We start from the raw sequence: 23693 nt of genomic DNA, 5'->3' as shown, positions 1-23693 counted from the left end.
TGTTGAAAATACAAAAAGCAATTGGCTGCTATCAAAAATGTAGCACTGTTGAAACCAAAGCCTACGAGGGTGGAATAATCTGTTTGGTGGACACTGTCTACCCCAGAGCAGTGTAACCAACCCAAATTTGATAATGTATGTAGCTGTACAAATGTAAAACAGAGACCACATTCCACTCTGAACATGAAACCAGGTACTCAAATACTGGGAGCCACAGTCTGCTGAGACATTCCTACAGATTAATACAGAGAGCAAGTCTGGAGACACAATAGTTATTTCTACTGTGTAAGACACCAAGTCAAAGAAAAGATTTCAGCGAGGGGAGACAGAGACAGAAAAGGAGGGTAAATACATCATGAGCTCAATAATAAGGCCAGGGACTGAGGAAGAGGGAGCCGAGGGGCAGAGAGAAAGAACCAGCAACTAGCTAAGAAAGCAGGAACAGAGACCAGTAAAGTGTGGGTGGTCTTCTTCCCCCACCTCCAGCTGGATAAACAGTACCAGTGTAGTTTTGTTGACCAGCCCAGTCGCTAGTTCCAGTGAAACACCTAATAAGGATCAAGATGAGTGTGTGAGCGTAATGCAGAACACTAACACTGCTTTAACAGTGTTCTGTCTAAAAACATCTTGTTTTGGCAACATCATTTTTACTGTAGCATCCCTACTGCTTGGCATTTATAGCGATTTAAAATAAGACACGAACACACACACACACGCTGTCCATGGTCATCTTTTATTAAAAAACTAAAATCATACATAGAAATCCAGAAAACAATACATAGAAGGGAAAACATTAGATAAGATATTTTGTAACATTAGAAATCGTAGTAAGTCCATTCACTGGAGATGGTTGGTTGTGCAGCACATACTAGCCCACACTAACCAGTCTGATGAATTCAATCTGAAATAACAGCACAGATACAAGGGACATGGTTGGGTAAATTGACATCTTGTGGTGTATACGGCTGGTTTGAACTGGAAGACATACAGTAGGTCTTTCTCATATTATGGTAAAGTGTATGAACAAATTTCTGTACATTGGAGTTCATGTCAAAAACACTACAATGTGCCAAATAATGATGCCCTATAAAACTGCCATATTAATTACTTGATGGACAACAGTACTTCCTGCATAAAATATTATTTAAAAAAACAAAAAGTCACTCCAACAGTTTCTATCCCTAGGTTGCCTTGACAATATAAAACAATAAGGAAACAACTGAGCATGTATAATATCCCAGCCATTAAATAAGAAAATCAGAACACAAAGATGAGAATGACAAAAGTGACAAAGTCTAGCCAACAGACAATGCAGTTAAAAGCAATTGGACAGATTCCACAATGATAGCTCTGACACTGAAAACATAACAAAATAATTGTTAACTACGTCAAGGCCATTATGCTCGAGAGCTTCCCAATCAGATTGGTCAGAATCAACCCTACTAGTGACAGTGACCAAACTGTTTGGTCACTAACATAGTCAAATCACTCCGGCCCCTGGCTGGTGGCCAATACACAAACCATTTAACCTTCCTACAGAGTTGATGGTACCTTCTTTCTACCCATTCGTTTCCCCTCTCGCATATGTAAGAACATCCTTCTTCATTCTATTCAAGACTGCCGTCTCTACATGGCTACAGAATGTACAATCTATATACAATCACAAATGTGATACTGTGTATGCGACTGACTGTATGTGTGTGTGTAACCTGTATAAAGAATTGGGCTTTGATTTTCCATTTAGGGTGATGCTCCAATCCATGAACCTTTTTTCTTGTTGAAAAATGAATGCCACTTTTACAGTGCTGGCCCATTAATATTGCACTGCACTGCTGAGTCTAAATAAAGCTGCTCTGTGTACTGTACTACTACTGTCAACTGTCACCATGCCAACTGGTGTGGTACTACAGTATATTGCGCTTGAGTACACTGGCATTGTACAGTCAATGAGGTAGATATAAATAGATACTACTCTGCACTGTACTGTGAGAAGCAAGTTATTTTGAATTGCACAGTAGAGACTAGAGCGTGACTATCAAAGCTAGAATGCACTGAAGCCACAGTCGGTCTCCTTGTGTTGAACTATTGTATTGGGCTGTCAAAAATGCGTACATTTAAAATGTATCATTGTGAAGCTTGGACGTACATGACATTTTAGCATTTAGCATCTAGAACTTGTGGAATGCCAGTGCATATGCAGCCCGTCCTCTACCTGTGACATTACAGCTCTGTAATAAAGCTTCAGACACGACGAGCACAACCTCTTCTGGATGTAGGTCCATTCATCGCGGGGCACAATTCAAAATAGCTGTTGGCTGATTAGCCAAGCAAAGAGAGACATTCTAGATGAGATGCAATGGCAGACATTTTGGCCCTTTTTCCCTTTGGGGCCTATAAGCAGATTCTCTCTAGGCTAAGCAGTGTTAGCAACGTTACAGTGTTAGCATTATACCAGTGAGCATGTGAGAAACCATGTGCAGTGGTCCAGTATATGGGCTGCATTATATACAATCTCCTTCTGTGAGGATATGGGGGTGTGTTAGGCGTGTGTGACAGTAAATATGACACTGCCAGAATGTTAATAGTAGTCAATGTTCAGGCTGGCAGTGTGAAGATTGAAGGTCCCTTTTGATGTCTCTCCTGTACAGTGATATGTCCATGAGATACGACTGTTTGACAATTAGATGCTGTGTGGAAATGGCTGACTAGTAATTTATCAGTGCTATGTCTGCAGGGCTAGGTGACTGTTCTGGGATCTGTATGAGTGGGCTAATTTCTAATATGTGGAGGAGAATAACTCATCACTGATCAGTACTCCGAGTGAGTAGATCACAAGTCAGCGTTAATGTGTGTGGGTCTAACTGATCTGAGATCTGTCTGAGGGGGAATCATCAGGAGGCTGCGATGGTGGTGCCCCCGCTGAGGCGGAGCAGGATCTGCTGGCAGTCCTGTAGGGAGCGGCGGTCGCCCACACGCTCAAGGGTGCGCTTGGCCTCGGCCAGCAGGCGGGCGCGGTGCCCTGGTGGTGTCAGCAGGGGTAAGGGTAGGTAGCGGCACGCCAGCAGGATGGCATGAGCCCTTTCTCGCTCACCCAGAACACAGTCACCCTCTGCTGCAGGGCGGAGGAGGAAAAAGTAAAGAGAAGGTCAGTACATTTGGGTGGAAAATTTGACATCAAAAACACATTTGATATCAACTTCAAATGGTATCATTCATGATAATAATTGAAGTGTGGGCGTCCTTACCCGTGGTGTATCCTGGGTTGTTGGTCCTGCGTCGGAGGCTGTGCTCCAGTAGCTGGTGTGTGCGGGTGGGACTGGCTCCAGCCATCAGCCTCACTGTGGTCTCATGCAGGAACACCTGGGGGAGGACAACAGAGGGAACATACATCATTACACCACAGATATCCATGAATAACCCATGAATAATCCAGAAGGTCTGAAGCCCTAGTTACCTTGTGTTGTGCCTGTCTGTAGCATTGTCCCAGCCTTCGCAACGAACTCAGGTCCCGCTGGAATCCAGCCAATTGGGAGCTGGGGGCGGGGCCTGGCTCCCCATTGCTGCTGCTTCCTCTTTGCCATAGGCTGGTCCTGAGGGTCAGCAAGAGGTCACAGACCAGGAGCTCCACCCCCTTAGTATAGGAAAGACAACAGTAAGGCAGACATAAAAAAAAAAAAACTGTTGAACTACGTAATAAATGACTACACAATGAGTTATGGAAACTAATAGAGGCATATGGGACAGTACATGCACCATAAGCAGTGTCTTGGATATGGTGTGTTGCAGGTGCCTGCAGATTTGGGAGGCCTCTGTACTGCACTGCAGACACATTGCAATGGGCTGCAGGATCATGCAATGCAACTACAATGCACCACAGCCACCCCCTACCACCCACACTTCTACTATACCTAGCTAGAGTCAGCTTGTAGCTGTGCTTTTGTGAGTCAAACGAGCACCCATGCAACTGTCACCGTGTGCAGTGTATGTTTGTTCATGGTGTGTGTGTAATATGACCAAAGAACACTGTGAATCAACCAAACTCCATTACAACCTTTACTGCATGTATATGTATATACAAAGGTTAGAGTTGGTTCAACTAGAAATCACAGAGAGTTCATATATTCACTTGCATCCTAAACACCCACATTTTGGGAGAGTACCTTGTTGAGCCAGTTGCCAGACTGGGCGGACAGGGGAACAGAGATGCTGGTGCGCAGGTAGCTGCTGGCCCTGTCGCAGTGAGACAGACAGGCCACCGCCCCCTCTCCCTTCAGAGGAGACAGGCTCATCTGCACTGCCTTACACAGCAGCAGCACAGCCTTGGGCAACGGGTGACTGCAGGACGACAGGGAAAACAACATAATGTCATTTACATACACATCACTGGGACCATGCTCCCACACTGCCAAGACATCTACTGAAAACGGTGCATGAAGAAGACCCGCATCAAAGACCTCACATACTCCAGCCACGAGCTGTTCACTCCCTTACTGTCAGGCAGACGGTATCGGAGCATGAGGTCTGATACCAACAGGCTCAGAGACCACCTGCTCTTATACTTCACTCCTTAGCACACAACTGATGTTACCAGACTCTTATTAAGATGACTAAATACTGAAACATTTAAACACTTGTCCCCAATCCTCCCTTCCCCAAAACATGTATTAATATTGGACTCTAAATTGTACCTTCCTGTATTATACTTATGCTAAAATGTTTATTCTACTGAGCCATTTACTTTATATTCCTATTCTTATCTTTTATTATTTCTTATTGTTGTTGCATTGTCCGGATTGAACCTGCAAGTAAGCATTTCTTTGGACGGTGTATCTCGTACATACGACTAATAAAACACACACACACACACACACACACACCATAAACAAAGTATACTGACTCGAGGGTATGGAGAGCTCTGGGCATGCGCTCTGCCTCTGCCAGCAGTGACCTCACAGCGACATCATCTCCTTGCAGCCAATGGGCAGCAGCCTTTAGGACCAATGCCCACCAGCGACTCACTGGGTCAGCCACTAAGCAGAGAAGAGATTACATAACAACATTAGACTTCAACTGTGGCATCAAGAGGTCTAGCAAAAATTGTTCACATGTTAAATTGAATAAGTAAATTATGTTAATCATAAAGAGTTATCTTTAGCGTTCAAGATACATATGAGAAGAAACAAATCTATACACATTCACAGCATCAGATCATCTCGTAGGAAACAAATCTATACACATTCACAGCATCAGATCATCTCGTAGGAAACAAATCTATACACATTCACAGCATCAGATCATCTCGTAGGAAACAAATCTATACACATTCACAGCATCAGATCATCTCGTAGGAAACAAATCTATACACAGTCACAGCATCAGATCATCTCGTAGGAAACAAATCTATACACAGTCACAGCATCAGATCATCTCGTAGGAAACAAATCTATACACAGTCACAGCATCAGATCATCTCGTAGGAAACAAATCTATACACATTCACAGCATCAGATCATCTCGTAGGAAACAAATCTATACACATTCACAGCATCAGATCATCTCGTAGGAAACAAATCTATACACATTCACAGCATCAGATCATCTCGTAGGAAACAAATCTATACACATTCACAGCATCAGATCATCTCGTAGGAAACAAAGATGAGAGAAATCTGTGAAGAAATCTGTCCCACACAGAGCATGGTGTGGTTCACACTAACGTGTGCATTCCAGTACCTGGCATGGTGGTGTGATTAGGTGGGGCTGGGAAGGGAGGAGAGGAGGACTCCTCTGTGCAGCTGTTCAATAGCTGGAGAAACTCCAAGGCACTGGAGAACTCCCTGAGAGACAGAGAGAGAGAAGAAAACAAAGTAAACAATTTGCATAGGTAAATAGGAGAGTGACTGGCACAGTGAGGACCCTGGCCTTACCCCGAGTCGTTCTTGGGCTTGCCTGCCTCCGTGTCAGTGTGGGGCTGGATGAGGGAGTGCACAGCCCTCTCCAGCAGCTTCTCACAGAAACAACGATGCAGCTGGGCGATGGGGTCAGCTTAAGGAAAAGAGAGAAAGAAGGAGGGAAAGATAATTAAAAGGCCTAATTGTTGCATGAGGGCATTTCTGTATACACTATTATCTCTTCCGTTGACTTTATTGTTCATACCTGGGTCTCTCTGGGAAGTGTACACGCCTTCTCTGCTCTCAGACTTCACAGACCAATCACAGCTGAGGAAGAACTGCCTGCCCAATGGGGTGAAGAGCCAGTGCAGACAGTCAGGGATGGGCTTGGAGTCTGATTGGCTGGCCACACCCTCAGCACAGCTCAACAGGTAACCCTGGGACACAGACATGTAGGGAAAGATGACAGTGTGTGGATAGTATCAGAGATATCATTACCATAGCAGTAATGGAGGGATGTGGAGGGTTAGTAACAGAGGATGGAGGGATGCCCTGAGAAACTCACAGGCAGGCAGGAGAGATGGTGGCCCAGTACAGTGCGCAGAGCTGTTGCCGCGGTGACATAGATCTGGGCCTGCTGGGCGGGGGACATCTTGCTTTGGGCGCTCTCACTGAGGTTGACGGCACTCATAGACAGAGACAGAGCCCACAGGCCACTGCGCTGGGGAAGCTTCCCTACACAGAGAGAGAGAGAGAAGTTCCAGACAGAGGATGGGGTACTACTGTGTTATGTTATCGTGTTTACAATGACTAATGATACTGACCTAGGCTCAATGTTCTAGACTATTCACTGTAGTCACCTGTGAGCTGCAGCTGGCTCAGCCTATGGTAGACCAGAGCTGCGTCCCGGGAGCTGGTCTTGGACTCCTCCCCCTTGTGCTTCCCACCAACCTGGCGAACCAGCCAGCCCAGAGGGGTGGGGTGATGCAGACAGTAGCGAATCAGGTTCCAGGAGAGGGAGAAGAGGAGGTCCCAACTGGTGGTGGGCATGGCTCTGGTCAAGACTGACAGGCAGGTTTTCAAACTGGCCATGGCTGCTGTATAGTCACCCTGTAGGAGTGGAGAGGTGGGAAAATCTATAAGAATACTTATGGAACTTGGCATTCATGTACCTATAGACAGAGAGATGGTTTAACCCAATCAGGGCACCAGTTTAAGAGATAATCAAACACAAGTACAGAGAAAAACAATGAGATAAGGATTTTCCCCTTAGACATAAAGGGATGTGAACTCACTCTGTTGAGATGTAGGTCTGCTTGTTTACGCTGCCTCCAGAAGGAGACTGATTTGGGCGAGTGGAGGGGGGTGACAGGCTCCCAGAGGTAGAGGACCCTAACACAGCCCCACACTGCCCCAACACCACTCAACATCCACACCGTCAACCATGGCAACAGGCACCAAAGCCAGGTCGCTGTGGGAAAGAGAGGGAGGAGTCAGTATAAGATACATATACTCTAATACATCCTCAAAACAACTCCCAACCGGGAACTCTAACTGGGAACTACTACTGTTAAGAAAAATAATGACTGACTATAATAGCCTATCGTGAATGTATACATGCAAAACGACTTGTATGGTCAGTGTAAGGGTAAGGGTCTGACCAAAGTTCTGGGTCTGGCTGGGTAATGAGAACAGCGTCCTGGAGGCTCCGTGTGCAGAGGTCAAGCCAGAGCTGCCCTGGGCCTCAGATCCCAAGAGAGAGGGCAGGGGGTTGAGGGAGAGGCAGAAGAAGGTGAGGGCGCAGAGGAGGAGACGAGAGCGATCCATCACTCCCACGGAAGAGGGTGAGCCAGGCTCACTCTTCACCTGAGAGAAGGAGAGAGAGAATAGTTCAACTACTATGTAAGTGTTCAACCTTCGCAACATTCAATTCAAACAATTTCCACACAACAACAAAAACCTCACAGTTTCTTGACTATCATCATCACAGTACCTGCTCATGGTCCAGTAAGGGACTGCCAGGCTCGGAATCGATGCAGTATGGAGAGAACTCACGAGGCGATCCTGAACCAGACTCTGAGGCTGGAGGTGACATCATCAGCATCTCTGGTTTCATCTCCACATCGTCAGACAGCACCACTGACTCTGACAGAGAGGAAGTGGGAGAGAGCCCAATGTGTTACGGCCCGTTCACGAACTGAAGTTGTGATGGATTAACTAGTAATAAATGGAGGACTTACTGTTCTTGCTGTTCATCTTGAGGGCCAGGTTCTCCTGCCGTAGTTTGTGGTTGACCTGCTGCAGGTATTTGATGTAGTCGATGGCTTTCCTCAGCACTCCTGACTTGTGCATCTGCGTACAAACACATTAGCAATGTGTCAGTGTTCATTTGGTGAGAGTGCCCTATGCGTACAACTCCATTCCTCTGACTTCCATGCACTCTAAGAAATACCAAGAGTGTGTGGTTTAGCATATAGCCTAATTAAGTTTGACATCTGTGAAACATTCAAATTGTTCTAGCATGCTCCTCTAAGTTTCTATCGGACTTGGACCACAAAATAAAACTAAACCCACTGTTCCTGTAAGGTCAAAGATAGTCAATATTGGATTATTGTATCACTTGGTTTTCCTGACCTTGGCGTCGCCACCCATGACCAGGTCTCTCAGCTCCAGGATCTTGTCATTGATGGAGGAGCGGTACCTCTTCTCGATGATGTTGTGGGTGGTTCTCCTCTCCCCCTCCTTCATCACCCCCCCTGGACCCATCACCATCCCCATCCCGTGGTCCATCACCTGCCTGTTCCCACCTACACAGTGGGAGGTGCCTGACGACAGCTGTTTGATGGGCAGCTTGTCTCCGCCCCCCATCATGACAGGCACAGTGGTCAGGATGTTACTGCCCATCAGAGTCTGAGGGAAGAGTTAAGGTAAAAGTCAGTGGTGACATAGGAAACAGCTAAGATACTATGGAGGACAGAGCAGAGAAGCATGTTCAATGGAATTCTCTTCTCATCTCTATTTAAAAGTACTTTTCAGTCCAAGTTCAGGTTTAATCTGGGTCTTTGTGACCGTCCCCATTAGACCCTGAACAGAGAGAATAGAAAGGGAGAGAGCGAAGCAGACAGATAGTATAGAGACCTACCGGTACCTGTAGAGTCTGTGTCTGGATAGGATGGGTCAAGGTGGTGATCCCAGGGTTCTGCATGGTGGACAGAACCTGTGTCCCGTCAGGCTTCAGGGTGGTCAGAACCAGATTCTCTGTCTTCAGAATCTGTGGCTGGTGGACCAGAAGCTGAGAGAGACCAGGGACACTGGATCAGTTACAACCAATGATGCCATACACAAGACAAGGTCTATGGTTACAACATGCTAGAATCTGCACGTATTTAGAGAGACTTTATAAAGATTGGATGCAGCTAGTTTTAATTAGGGACTCAAACATTGTAAAGTATGAAGCTTGATACTCACGGGTACCTGTTGAACCTGCTGTTGCATGGTGTGGACTGTAGGTGCTGTAGAGAGAGTCTGGATGGTCTGGCCCGTCTGCAGTAGTCTCTGGTGCTGGATGGTCATGGGTTGAACCTGTGGTGATGTCATTATGCTCTGCATCTGCGGTTGGAGGACTGTGGGGAAAAAGAGAGGTATGTAGTAAGGATACATTGTCAAAGAGCACCATTCATATAGAAAAACAAGTAGGGCTCTGAATATCTTCACATGATAAACATCTTTAAGTGCATTTATAATGAATAACCAGCGTTTCCCAGTAACCTAATCTTTTCAGTAAAAAAAAAGAACGTTGCTCCTAACCTTGGAAGCTTGTAGTGGGACTCTGATGGCAGATGACAGGGTTCTGGATGAAGCGGGACTGGCCGCCGCTGGATGTGATCATCACCGTCTGGGCCTGGGTCTGGATGGGCAGGGCCTGGTTGTGGGTCTGGACCAGGGTGTGCACAGGGAAGCTATGCGTCTGCATGGGGATGCTCTGGCTGTGGACCTGGATGGTGGGTTGCTGCTGGGGCTGGGGCTGGATGGCCTGCATCTGGGGCCGGGGCTGGAGCAGGGGAGGGGCGCGGATCTGATGCTGCCCTGAAGAGAACGTCTGGACTGGGGTCTGTGGTGGGGTGAGCGGCAGGGACTGGGGGGCCAGTGTTTGGGTGGGGGTGAGGGTCACATTGCTGTTCTGGTAAACTGTGGTAGTGGTCTGGGGTGTCTGTGGGGCTTGAGGGGGTGGGCGTGGGGTGGCCCCAGCACCGTTCTGTAGGGAGCCCGCAGAGGACATCTGGTCCTCAAAGAGGTCGGGGAAGTCCCCCACCTGGTTGCTGACGAACTGGAGCATCTCTGAGGAGAGAGAATAATTCAAGTAGTTCATGAGTCTCTGGTTGTGGGTGAGCTAAAATGCACTTTATTCCAAGCCATAAAATCATGTGCAATGGCAATTGATTGACTAGACAACAAATTTCACTTTACAGAGTTAGCATAAAATTGGCTTATTAGACATAATCCATTGGTTAATTTGGCCCTCTAATGAGGTAGGGCTTCATTGTTGCAGTCAAATCAAATCTTATTTGTCACGTGCCAAATACAACTTAACCAACAATACCGTTCAAGAAATACAGAGTTAATAAAATATTTACTAAATAAAGTAAATCAAAAAGTAACAAGAAATGTACATAACAATAACGAGGTGATATACAGGGGGTACCGAGTCAATGTGCAGGGGTACAGGTTAGTAGAGGTAATTTGTACAGTGACTATGCATAGATAATAAACAGTGAGTAGCAGCAGTGTAAATAGGGGGAGGGGTCAATGTAAATAGTCCAGCTGGCCATTTGATTAGTTGTTCAGCAGTCTTATGGCTTGGCGGTAGAAGCTGTTAAGGAGCCTTTTGGACCTAGACTTGACACTCCGGTACCGCTTTCTGTGCGGTAGCAGAGAGAACAGTCTATGACTTGGGTGACTGGAGTCTCTGACAATTTTTTGGTACTTCCTCTGACACCGCCTAGTATATAGGTCCTGGATGTCAGGAAGCCTGGCCCCAGTGATGTGCTGGGCCGTACAACCTGTCACAAGGGGAGAGCCACAACTAGGGACTTTTCTAACGCCTTCAAAGGCCTGCCTTCAGGAAGTGGACCTGGAGTTCCTATCACTTTTTTAATCAATCTTTATTAAAAGCTGTCATTTATTGTGAGGAAATGGAGTCATCTGACATTTTTTCAGTCTTGTCCTCTTATGTGAGTGAGGCATTGGAAAACCTCCCTGGTCTTTGGGGTTGAATCGGTGTTTAAAATTCACTGCTCGACTGAGGGACCTTACAGATAATTGTATGTGTGGTGTACAGAGATGAGGTAGTCATTCAAAAATCATGTTAAACACTATTATTGCATACAGTCCATTAAACTGTGATTTGTTATGCAAATGTTTTACTCCTGAACTTATTTAGGCTTACCAATACAAAGGGTTGAATACTTATTGACTTAAGACATTTCATCTTTAAAATAATAATAATAACATAATTCCACTGACATTGAGGTATTGTGTGCAGGCCAGTGACAAAATCTCAATTTAATCAATTTTAAATTCAGGCTGTAATAAAACAAATTGTGGTAAAAGTCAAGGGTGTGAATACTTTCTGAAGGCTCTGTAGATTATTAACCTGCATTAGAAACTGGCCTTGAGTGAAGAGATCACAGGAAAGAGGAGAATCCACAGTGACCTCCAGTAGAGATTTACAACAGTGACAATGCTATTTACTGCCAGGGCAAGGTCACTGAAGGAATGAAGAGGTTTATAGAGTGGTGGCCTTGGTTTGATACACTGCTACTGTTCCGGCACAGAGTCAAGGAAGAGAGCGCCAGTTAATGCTTATTGGAAAGCCTTCCAACGTCTAGCCCTGAAAAATGACATGGTAATCTAGTACAGATGCCCTGAGAGACCATGAGAACGAGGTAAAAGAGCACCCTGGTAAGAACATTACTTCAGCTACTAGTGGAGTATGTCTTGATTGTAGATGGCTTTGTACTGATAAGAGCTGTGGAGTTGCACATGCTAAAAAAAAAAACGAGTAGTTTCAAACTGGTCTTGCAAGAAATGAGAGTAGCCTACATGTTGAAAGTGTTTCTAACGCCCTCTAGTGCAGGGTGTGTTTAACACTTGTCCATTTATCGTAAGACCACGTCTCAACCATGCCATCTCTCAAATCCAGAGCTAGGCTAAATGTTCTCATGTGGTTTACCACCGTCTGGGGTGCATAACAGGCCTGTGATCAGTGGGAAGAGGGTGCCATTTCTCATTATTCAAATGACAGCTTTACATTTGACAATATAATTTTGTCCAGTTTAAAACTGCTGCTGTTAGCAATACTGCCAAAATCCCTTCTCTAATGACAATGTCAAAGACATGTCACCTTATACAGAAAGCATGTCCAGAGCATGGGCTTCAAAGGACTTTGGCATGGTCTTATAGATTCCACTGTGACAGGAGGAAAAAGTGTCCTGTAGGGACCTATGTATAGATAACGTTGCTAGAAGATTCAGGGTTAAAGAATATTCACACTTTTATCAATGAGGGGCTGCAACCTTGAACTCACACTTGCGATAAAGAAAGGCTAGACACCTAGGCCAATAAATGCACCGTCCTCCCACTTATGATTATGGTGACACCATTTATCAGAACGCAGCAGCCACTACTCTAAAACCCTTGGATGCAGTGTACCATAGCCTGCTTCGCTTTATCACAGGTGACAGGTTTAATATCACTGCATCCTTTATCAGAAGGTCAGCTGGACCTCAATTCCCGTACTTTCTCCTTTTCGTTTACAAAGCTATTCTGCACAAGCTTCCAACATCTCACTTCTGTTAAAAGGATACTTCGGGATTTTGGCAATGATGACCGTTATCTACTTCCCCAGAGTCAGATGAACTCATGGATACCATTTACATGTCTCTGTGTCCAGTATGAAGGAAGTTAGAGGTAGTAATGACTTGAAGTCTATGGGTATCTACTAGCATGCTAGCATTGAATTATCATGTGAGTAGTTTGTTTTCAGGGCACCATTGGGAATGAGGCTCGTTCAAATTGGGCTCCCCTGAATAAATAAAAAAAGTTTAATAAATAATAACATTACTGTAAAGTAACATTACTGTAATAACATTACTATGGGTCAATTGATGAAATGGCTTATAGGGTCCATCTCACATTCGAAAAGGTAAAATAATAAGTGGCGAGTCTAATATGAATCATTCATTGGAATTGTCTGCTTCATCGACCACACCAAAGACAGACTCACATGCACATGCGCACGGACTCCACAGGGGTTTGGCTTTCAGAGGCACAAAACAAAACAGAGCCCCAAGCCCCTAGACAATTGTGACACAAATGACTAAAACTGTCAAAACGGGGACAGTTTCCTAGGGCTGCTCAGAGCAGAGAAAATAGGTTATGCAACTAGAGCAGCTATTGCATTGGGAATAGTGGGGAGAAAAGTCTAGATAGTAGGGCCAGGACGATACCAGTATCACTCGTTGGTATCGTGGTAAGGAAACAAAACACAAAGCAGATTTAACTTCTTTAGGAAAACAGCCCTAATGTTGGAAACAAACATCATTATCAGTCATATTGAATTCTTTTCCAAGCCTTGGCACACTATATTTCACATACAGCAGGATAGATAAGGCTATACAGAGACCTTCTGAGGGGATCCTTAGTTCCAAGACTTAAATAGCCTAGATCTCATATAAAGGTATAATTAAAACACAAGTGAGTTTCTAATTGCATTAGTTTCTAACCTATAGAGGCAAACAAAAGATTATACAGAGTCGCCTACCATCAAACTATTTAAGAGCTTTGGACTACATCTGGGTACCCTTTTAAAAGTTTAAATTGCTACCAAATCCCAATCATTCTCAATATGTTTTCCTTTACATAGGTATAACATCTGACCAATTCAACTTTCCAAATCTTTATTGTGGGGAGGAGTAAATTTTTCATGAATAATTTAAGACTAAATTGAGTTTGACTCATACACAACGTTCTCTTTTTCCCCATTATTTTGTTATACCCAAGTGAAGGGGTCATAACTCTTTGCATACTTCTCTTTTTAACACTAAAGAGGGATTACATAGCATAGCCCCCGGGTTCTCTTAGTTCCTGCACTGCAATGGGTCCCATTTATCCCATATTGTATGACAGCGTCACATCATTTCGGTGACTTAGCATTCAGTAATTGGAATCTGGTGACCTACGCTGGTCAATTCTGTGTCCAAAGCTCCATCCTTTCACTGTGTGCCAAGGGTACAACTGCTGTTTTGATAACATCACTGTTCCCATCTTATCTCCATACTGAGTCAATGTGCTGAGTCTGTGAATGAGCAGGGTGAAGCAGACATGTCTTCCCATCAAAAAACAGAAGGGGTATTAATGATGGGCCAGTAGACATTGCGAGTCACATTTTCTCCATAATTGATGAACAAACCCTCAATGGTATGACAGCCAGGAGAGGGGTAGACAAGCATGACAAAAACATAACAAAATAAATAATCTCATAACAAAATGTAATGAAGAACATAGATAAATAGGAAACAAGTAAAACTAGGCTAATAAGCCATTGGGAAAGTATAAGGAACTTTTTGCCTACAGATAATTGAATGACACAGCTCACAGTTACATTTGAGGAGTTGTTTATTCACACGCACACACTAAACTGTTGCATGACCACTGTGCTGTAGGCCAACCACCCATTTAAAATATGCTTGAATCTTCACCGATGTAAAATGCGATTGCAATATTAAAATCAGTGACACACAATCATTTAAGCAAACTATTGTTTAGAAATGTAAAATTGTGGCGTGCTAAGTGTATCTAAGTATCCTATGCAACGCCCCAAAATAAAGGGTGAACAAGTTCCAATCCTATGGCATCCACAATAGTTTCATGGATGACGACATGGCCTACTGCCAATATTTGACACAGACAGAAAGTATATAATTATTTACACTCTTTTAAATGTGAGGTGCATCATAATTAGCTAGTCTAAATACAGTACCTATATGTAATTGTAACCAATTGACTATCAACAAGCGGGCTTGTTTGACACATGATACAAATCGCCAGACTCCCGGCCTTACCGCAACGACGACACACAATACTGTCAGAAAGCAGAAATAGGACACAAACTTTCGTGGACAAACACACACAATAATTCCATATTCTCTCATCAATTATGACATAAATAGTAACTCACCATCGATGTCTCCCAGTGTAAATTCGTCCCCTAGTTCTGACAAAGTCGGATCCATATTTTCCATGGTCGAGATGTACTCCCCACTAACGTTACTGTCCATAATGAAATTCAGAACTTCGCCTCCCCGGCTTTAACCGGAGGTTGCTGAAGGAAAGAACCAAGATGTCCAGAGATCTTTGAAGCGTTAACAACGCATAAGGTCACTTTATCTTAGCTCTAAGTTTATTAAACTATCAGAGGACAGGTAACACCTCACCAACGCCCCAGAGAGGCCGATTTCTATTAAGATAAACTCATTTAGAATTTAGACGTCGCCATCTTGTTTCCACTACTTACGTCATTTACAAACAGTGTTTGTGAACCAGGACGACTCGTGATTGGCTTAATCCTGGCTGTTGTTGTCATGAGACCAGGCACCATTGTCCAATAGAAATGTCACCTTTACCGTGGCCTGATAGTACGTCAACGATCAGAAGCTTTCATGAAATTTACATTGACTCCGCCCAATAATTCCCTTTAAAAAAGAGCCCATCCAAAGAGATTCACCCAAATAAATATTTAATGATATCTGACTTTATATATGAGCCCGCCCCATCTGAACAACATTATTCATGTTCTGGCTATCCCCAGATGTTACGCAATACCTACCATCAGGATATGAATTACACAATAATAATTTAAAAGTTCACTAATTAATATTCTCATGTTTGTGTGAAAAAAATTCCAGTTGTTAGACGGTATGAACATGACCTCAAGTATAAATACATTAGTTACATTTTGTAAACACAAGTAACATTTTATACAGATTTTCAACAAAGTCAAGAAATACTGCCTTGTTTCATAAAAAAAGTTACTTGTTGCATGACTGTTAGTATGTCAGCGACCGGAGTGTGATATCAAGATAAATGAAATAGTAACTGGTGCCCCCTCACATTTACTACGCCTCGCTATTGTTATTTTACTGCTGCTCTTTAATTATTTGTTACTTTTATTTTGTATTTTTTTTGGTATTTTTCTTAAAACTGCTTTGTTGGTTAAGGGCTTGTAAGTAAGCATTTCACTCTAAGTACTACACCTGTTGTATTTGGCACATGTGACAAATAACATTTGATTAGATTCAGTATGGCTACTAAACAGTCACTTCTGTGTGTGTGCCTAAAGTCTAATTCCCTGGTGTGTCAACTGAGCTGAGGGTGACATACTATTTCTTAAAACCCACATCCTTGTATTAATTCATATTTATTCTGTGCACTCAATATTAATCTTGATCTGTATAAAAGAAAAAATGACAAGGACAGACATTTTTATCAGATTTCATTTTATTATGCATTTCAATTCTTTCCCCTTCAAAAAGCCACAACACTGCAACTGAATACATAATGTGAAATGTGTGTTATACAGTACAGTACATCATTTCAGTTGTGAATAAGAACTAAAATATATGTTTTGTAATACTGTACCTGACTAAAAAGTCAGATTATATCAGTGGATTTATGAAAATCTTCATGCAGAAATAGATAACAGTCTTTCATTAAAACAGTAAATTACTAATTTGATTCAATACAGTGGAAACCCATATTCTATAATGAATTAAAAATAACTATAGGATCACAAGTAATTATACAAATGGTGTAAGTGCATACTAAAAAGCTCAAATAACCACGGTAAGTGCTTGAACAAAGCTAAAACGGTAGTTCAGTAATATTGTGGGAAGATACTTCACTGCAGAAGAGCTATAGTTTATTAACAGTGAATAGAGGAAATCACACAATCCACTGCCAGTAAAAAGAACAAAGACTTGCAACGTGCTTTTATTGATAATTGTGATAAGTTGCTTAATGATTGAACCTGAATCCACATTTTGAAAGGTCCTGAGAGTATCTTTTTCTTCTGTGTTCTGGTGGTGTTTCAACTAACTGTCCTTTATTTGTTCCAGTAGATCTCATAGGACTTTTTCTCTGTGTAGTTGGCATCTGCTGAGCGGTTGCTGTTCCTGACCCTCTCCTTCACTACCTTCACCACCAGCCCTCCTGCCAAGGCAATTCCCGCTGCAGCCTTACCTATCTCTGCCACCGCTGTCAAAATGCACGCTGTCGCTCCCATGGAGCCCCAGGCACCAGAAACAACCCGCCCTGCAGATCCACACACCCCACTGGCCTGAACCAGCGTCCCACTCGCAGCCACCCCATCTGCCACAGCAGCGGCTGCACACTGAACAGCTCCAGTGGCCACTGCTTGCTGCCCAGCTGCTACTGAGCCAATAGTAGTAGCATTAGCCACAACTACTGCCCCTGCTGCGGTGCCCACCCCTGTCAGGGCAGTTGTGCTGACAGCTGCACCTTCCAGAGCAGCCCCCAGGGCCGCTCCTGCCCCCATGGCACCCCCCACCCCTGCTGCAACTCCTACTGCTGCAGTCCCAATCAGGCTCACCTGCCCTAGAGCATCCAAGGCAGCTGCCCCAGGACTGGCAGCTTCTGCCCCAGCTAGGGCGCCCACAGATCCCCCCAGCACTCCTCCGGTCGCTGCCCCGAGAGCCATGGCTGTTTTCCCTGTGGCTGCTGCCACTATGGCGCCCACAGCTTTTCCCATCCCTGTGCCGCCTGCCACCGACATCCCAGCCAGCTGCCCAGCAGCAAAGCCCACAGTGTTCCCCATGGCTGCAGCTCCCGCCGCTGCAGCTAGAGGGGCAGCCGCCCCGAACACTGCCCCCACGACCATGCCAGTGGCTCCAGCAGCCACCAGGATCTTCACTTTCTCTAGGACCTTCTCAGAAAGGGCAGCCTCCCTCCTGAACTGCCCCAGGGCAGAGAGGAAAGACTGCCTCCTACTCAAGGCCCTGTCGCTGCCCCGCCGCCTGGTCTTGAACAGCTCCCTCCACCTGTCCCCTCTGTCCCTCGGGAGGCTAACAGCACTTCCTTTCCTCTCCTCTGTCCATCTCTCCACCTTCCATCCCTCCTCATTTACTCCTCCTCTCTCCAGGTCTCTCTTCCTTAATCCTGAACCTCCCACAGCTGCCCCCCTCCTCTCATCCCACCCACTCCCACTCTGTTCTAGATCACACTTCCGTCTTTTGGCCATCTTGTTCTCCCTGCCTTCTCCCTCCCCTCTCTCTCTCACCATCCTCTCCTGCTCCTCCCTGATGGCAGCCTCAGCCTCTCTGAACATAGAGTTGATGTAGAAGCCTCCATTGTTCTCTTCCACAATCCTCTCCACCTTCTCCAGCAGCCCTACAACCTGGTGCAGGTCACTTGGGTCTCGGTTGTTGAGGACGTGGTACCTGCCCCCACACCTCTCTATCAGGGCCTTCAGCTCCACCGGGGCGCTGGCTCCGAGGTACCCCTCCATCCCCCTCCCTTCTAGGTCATCACCACGAGTGAACAGGACCAGTGTGTGGTCATGGACCGCCCCCTCCCCAAATATATGGACCATCTCCCTCACGGCTCGGTCCTCATCCTCAGTGTAGCGTCCCAGGGGGATCACCAGGAGGAATGCATGGGGGCCTGGAGCAGACAGTGCCACACACTTGGCTATTTCAGAATGAGTCTGCTCAGCATCGAAGCGTGTGTCTCCAAAACCTGGCATGTCTACCACCACCACTCTTGTCCTCTTCCTCCTGACTCCTTGTCCTTCCTCCTCCTCCTCCTCAGTCAGGTCTGCGCTGCCTTGTTCACAGATTTGGGTGACTGAGCTGGCGCGGAGCTCTGACAGGAAGTGCCTGCGGCCCAGGATGGTGTTCCCAGAGGCACTCTTCCCTGATCCTGTCTTTCCGATCAGGACAAGACGGAGCTCTGTGGCTAAGGACACATCCTCCTCCTTGCTCTCCGAAAAGTCATCAGGGTCTTCTCCCTCCTCTCTTCTCCTTCCTGGATGGACATGGAAATACAGTTTAATTTCTAATGACACAAAACTGCTATACAGTATTATTAGCTGCAGATTTAGAAAACAAATAGAAAATACATATATCATATATATATATAAAAACAATATGTTGACATCAATGATAGATATCTATCTATATCCCAGGATTGCTAATGATATGTATTGGCCAATGAGAGGCTTTGAAGCCACAGGTCAGCCATATTGGCACTCCCCAGAAGAAGCAATCCTTCATAGGAATGAATGAACTTCTACAGTATTTCAATTAAATGTTTCTAGGACAAACTTAAATGTATTTAAAGTATTTTTTGTTGTTCTTGTGGGGAAAGTAAGATTATATATTTTTTCAAGTAAACTTCAAAGGCATGTAGCAGCTATTTCTCAATGACAGAAAAGCATATAATAGTAACTTAGAGGCCCCCAAGAAAACCTTGCCAAATTATGAACTCTTAAAATGAATTTTATAATACTGTACTATTGTTCTAAAAGTTGGGTTAAAGAGGTTCTCTCAAAATCAGCTCTAACTTCAGAAACAATCCCACAACTCCCCGCGGTCAGCGTCACAGTGAGGAAATCAAAATGCATGCTCAGCCTTCATGTACTCGTGGGTCAAAATAATAATAAAAAACATAACTTGTGTGTTAGTGGTATGGAGCTAGCTAGCAATTGTATTTTTATTCATCAAAATGGCCAAGCTTTGTGTGGTAGCAGGGTGTAGCAACACTTACTACACAAATGTGAGTATGCCTCTATGGCGACGCAAATTAAACACTTCGTAAAAAGTGGGATACATGAATGAGAATGAGAGGAGCAAATTTGGCATCTACTCGTCAATCTGCGGGGCAAATTCCATGGCTATCAACAATGAAAGGAGGGCTTCAGTCAAATGATTAATGCTAAAGTAACCAAATGAACATGTCTGCCAGCTGTTGGTAGCTAACTGCTATCATACTATAGATAGGCTTGTACTTGTTTGTTTCTGTATAGACCCTGTGGCTGGGACTGAAACTGTGTGTGTGTGGATGGCGGGCTAAAGTGAAATGCAACACTTCAGCCATGTATTCCATCATGGATCTGGTGGCATTTCGGAAAAAGGAGCCAGGATTTCTTTGGAGGGGTGTATTGTGAATTTTACTCATTGGGAAAGTTTGTTTTTAGATCTTAGGATTTGGTATTTTTTAGGATCCCCATTAGCCGCTGCAAAAGCAGCAGCTACTCTTCCTGGGGTCCAACGGAAACATGACATAATATAGAACATTATTAGTCAAGGACTGAACTACATTCATTTAAAACGTCACACATAGCCTACATTCAGTGCATTCGGAAAGTATTCAGACCCCTTCACTTTTCCACATTTTGTAACGCTACAGGCTTATTCTAAAATGGATTAAATTATTATATACCCCATAATGACAAAGCAAAAACAGATTTTTAGACATCAGAAATACCTTATTTACATACGTTTTCAGACCCTTTGCTATGAGACTCGAAATTGAGCTCAGGTGCATCCTGTTTCCATTGATCATCCTTGATATGTTTCTACAACTTGATTGGAGTCCACCTGCGGTAAATTAAATTGATTTGACATGATTTGAAAAGGAACACCTGTCTATATAAGGTCCCACAGTTGACAGTGCATGTCAAAGAAAAAAACCAAGCCACGAGGTCGAAGGAATTGTCCGTAGAGCTGCGAGACAGGATTGTGTCGAGGCACAAATCTGGAGAAGGGTACTAAAAAAATGTCTGCAGCATTGAAGGACCACAAGAACACAGTGGCCTCCATCATTCTTAAATAGAAGAAGTTTGGAACCACCAAGACTCTTTCTAGAGATGGCCGCCCGGCCAAACTGAGCTATCGGGGGAGAAGGGCCTCGGTCAGGGAGGTGACCATAGAACCCGATGGTCACTCTGACAGAGCTCCAGAGTTCCTCTGTGGAGAAAGTTCCAGAAGGACAACCATCTCCGCAGCACTCCACCAATCAGGCCTTTATGGTAGAGTGGCCAGATGGATGCCACTCCTCAGTAAAAGGCACATGACAGCTCGCTTGGAGTTTGCCAAAATAAATCTCAGACCATGAGAAACAAGATTCTCTGGTCTTATGAAACCAAGATTTAACTATTTGGCCTGAACGCCAACAACCCTATGCACACAGCCAAGACAACGCAGGAGTGTCTTCTGGAAAAGTCTCAATGTCCCTGAGTGGCCCAGCCAGAGCCTTGACTTGAACCTGATCAAACATCTCTGGAGAGTCCTGAAAATAGCTGTGCAGCAACGCTCCCCATCCAACCTGACAGAGCTTGAGAGTATCTACAGAGAATGGGAGAAACTTCGCAAATACAGGTGTGCCAAGCTAGTAGTGACATATCCAAGAAGACTCGAGCTGTAATCGCTGATAAAGGTGCTACAACAAAATACTGAGTAAAGGGTCTGAATACTTAAATGAGATGTTTTTATTTCTTTCTTATAAATACGCGAAAATGTCTAAAAAACAGTTTTTGCTTTGTCATTATGGGGTATTGTGTGTAGATTTTTTCCCCTCATCAATTTAATATTTTTTGAAATAAGGCTGTAACGTAACAAAATGTGGAAAAGTCAAGGGGTCTGAATACTTTCCGAAGGCACTGTATATCAAATGACTGTCTCTTCACAGTCTCCTGTGTGCAGTAAGGTGCTATTTTATCTGGTTGTATTGCTAGCCATGTAGTCATGGCTCTATTTGATACTGTGCGTTTCCCAGCCTCTGTTCTGAACCTGGGGACTGTGAAGAGACCTCTGGTTGCATGTCTTGTGTTGTACCGATGAGTGTCTGAACTTTGTGCCAACTGCATGAAGACAGTTCGGTACCTTTAACACATCAATACCTCGCACAAAGACCAATAGTGATGCAGTCAATCTCTCCTCAACTTTGAGCCAGGAGAGACTGACATACATGTTACTGACCTTCTGTGTACATCTAAGTGTGATATGTGCTGCTTTGTTCTGGACCAACTACAATTTACCCATGTCCCTCTTTGCTGTACATGTCCACACAGCTTGGCAGTTGTCCAGGTGCGACAAAACTAGGGCCTGTAGGACTTGTCTGGTGGACTGAAATGTCAAGAAGGCAGAGCAACGCCCTATCATGGACATACCTCTTCCCATTTTAGCAACCATTGAGTCTATATCAGTGGAGGCTGCTGAGGGGAGGACGGCTCATAATAATGGGTGGAATGGAATGGCATCAAACCATGTGTTTGATAATGTGTTTGATTCAGTCCAAAACAAACATATTTTTTTGGGGACAAAACATGCAACTAATGAATACCACAAACCCCCGAGGTGCCTTATTGTTATTATAAACTGGTTACCAAAGTAATTAGAAGAGTAAAAATAAATGTTTTGTCATACCGGTGGTATACGATCTAATATAACACAGCTTTTAGCCAATCAGTATTCAGGGCTTGAACCCCCCAGTTTATAATAGTCAGGGTTGTTTGAGCCCTGAATGTTGATTGGCTGAAAGCCGTGGTAAATCAGACTGTACACCAAGGTATGACACAAAATTACTTGTTCACTGTTCTAATTATGTTGTAACCAGTAAGGAACCTCTGGGGTTTGTGGTACATGGCCAAAGGGCTGTATCCAGGCACTTTCGTTACATCGTCCTTAACAGCCCACAGCGTGGTATATATGACAGGGTCCATTATCTGCTACCTGGACTTTAAGGAATATGTTTTAATATATTTAATGAGTTATTTTTATATTTAGCTTACATAATATAATTTCAAAGTATGCATTAAGATGTCTAATAGAATAAACGTGGAAAAAACAAGTGTAGACAATAGATGTATTTCTGTTGCTTCCTAAATATTTTTTACACTGCTGAAGTGCCAAGATGGCTTCAAAACAGCGTTCGTCAGTAATCTATTTTATATATAAATAATTGGTTGACATACAAGCAGCTGATTCTGACATTACTTAGGCTAGGTTCATATGTGCAGTTGTCAGCTGAACAGTCTGCAAACTACACTCGTTCTGAGAGACTAGGCCTACTATTTATACAGTTTTAAGCAGTTAGCCTAATCTATCCACTGATCTATCCACTGTGCATTAACGTTACATAACTTGCTGTAGGCCTGACCTCACACCATTCTTTGACAGGCTGGTGAAGAACAGTCAGGAATGTTCAACTAATATACGCCGCAGATTGTTCAGCTTTGTTTCCCTTGTGAAAAACAGCACTGTTTATTAACGTTGACTAGAGACAGCACAATCATTAACTAAACATTGCCAAAAGATCAACCTTCAAATAGCACGTTGGTTAACTATTTCCTATTCTTTAAATAAAATTATAAATAGGACTATAGTTAGCTAACGTCAGCTAGCTCGCTCCGTTGTTGACAGCATGCTGCTAGCTAATGTTAGCTAGCTAGATTTGCATGAGTTTTAATTTAGCTAAATGCTATGTTCCAAACTGTCAATAAATATGTAGGAAAAAAAACCTTGGCCTACCCGATTCCACGAAATTAGACATGATCTCTGTCTGATTAAGCTTCACGTCTACATTCGGGCTTGTTGTGTTGCGTTGGTGAAGTGTTTATGGCGGAGATTACTCTCTGTTCGGCAACAGTCCAATGACTTTAACCAAAAACAGTGGGGGAAAATATGACTTCATGACTGTCGATTGCACACCTTTGGCGCCGTCTAG

General features: G+C 44.1%; 2 protein-coding genes across 4 annotated transcripts; both read right to left on the bottom strand.

Annotated features, from left to right (window-relative positions):
* Positions 1-714: 714 nt before the first annotated feature.
* Positions 715-15490, bottom strand: LOC115171321 (sterol regulatory element-binding protein 2). Of its 3 annotated transcripts, none has more exons than XM_029728025.1 (19): positions 15130-15490; positions 9699-10229; positions 9360-9514; positions 9034-9183; positions 8526-8801; positions 8132-8243; positions 7885-8036; positions 7553-7757; positions 7187-7362; positions 6752-7001; positions 6457-6626; positions 6157-6328; positions 5928-6045; positions 5734-5837; positions 4898-5030; positions 4161-4335; positions 3455-3631; positions 3246-3360; positions 715-3112 (listed from the first exon to the last, which is right to left on the bottom strand). In XM_029728025.1, exons 1-19 carry the CDS (start codon positions 15227-15229, stop codon positions 2892-2894), a joined length of 3492 nt encoding a protein of 1163 aa, XP_029583885.1. In that variant the 5' UTR covers positions 15230-15490; the 3' UTR covers positions 715-2891. The 3 variants fall into 3 exon arrangements, with proteins under 3 accessions (XP_029583885.1, XP_029583887.1, XP_029583886.1); XM_029728027.1 differs by having other exon boundaries at positions 9040-9183; XM_029728026.1 differs by having other exon boundaries at positions 9366-9514.
* A 940-nt stretch (positions 15491-16430) lies between these two features.
* Positions 16431-23652, bottom strand: LOC115171318 (uncharacterized). Its single transcript, XM_029728018.1, has 2 exons — positions 23498-23652; positions 16431-18992 (listed from the first exon to the last, which is right to left on the bottom strand). The coding sequence occupies exons 1-2, from the start codon at positions 23517-23519 to the stop codon at positions 17053-17055; spliced, it is 1962 nt and encodes a 653-aa protein (XP_029583878.1). The 5' UTR covers positions 23520-23652; the 3' UTR covers positions 16431-17052.
* Positions 23653-23693: the final 41 nt, after the last annotated feature.

This window comes from Salmo trutta, chromosome 32 (assembly GCF_901001165.1).
Source record: "Salmo trutta chromosome 32, fSalTru1.1, whole genome shotgun sequence".
Classification (NCBI taxonomy): domain Eukaryota; kingdom Metazoa; phylum Chordata; class Actinopteri; order Salmoniformes; family Salmonidae; genus Salmo; species Salmo trutta.
This window is presented reverse-complemented; position numbering and strand designations above follow the sequence as displayed.

Excerpts from the sequence above, each read along its gene's own strand:
- LOC115171321 (XM_029728025.1), bottom strand. The coding sequence starts at position 15,229 with ATGGACAGTAACGTTAGTGGGGAGTACATCTCGACCATGGAAAATATG. Across the intron at positions 8,244-8,525 it reads TCATGGGTGGCGACGCCAAG|ATGCACAAGTCAGGAGTGCT; the intron begins GTCAGGAAAACC and ends GTTTGTACGCAG. Across the intron at positions 7,002-7,186 it reads CAGACCTACATCTCAACAGA|GGTGACTATACAGCAGCCAT; the intron begins GTGAGTTCACAT and ends CCACTCCTACAG.
- LOC115171318 (XM_029728018.1), bottom strand. The coding sequence starts at position 23,519 with ATGTCTAATTTCGTGGAATCGG. Across the intron at positions 18,993-23,497 it reads GTCTAATTTCGTGGAATCGG|GAAGGAGAAGAGAGGAGGGA; the intron begins GTAGGCCAAGGT and ends ATGTCCATCCAG.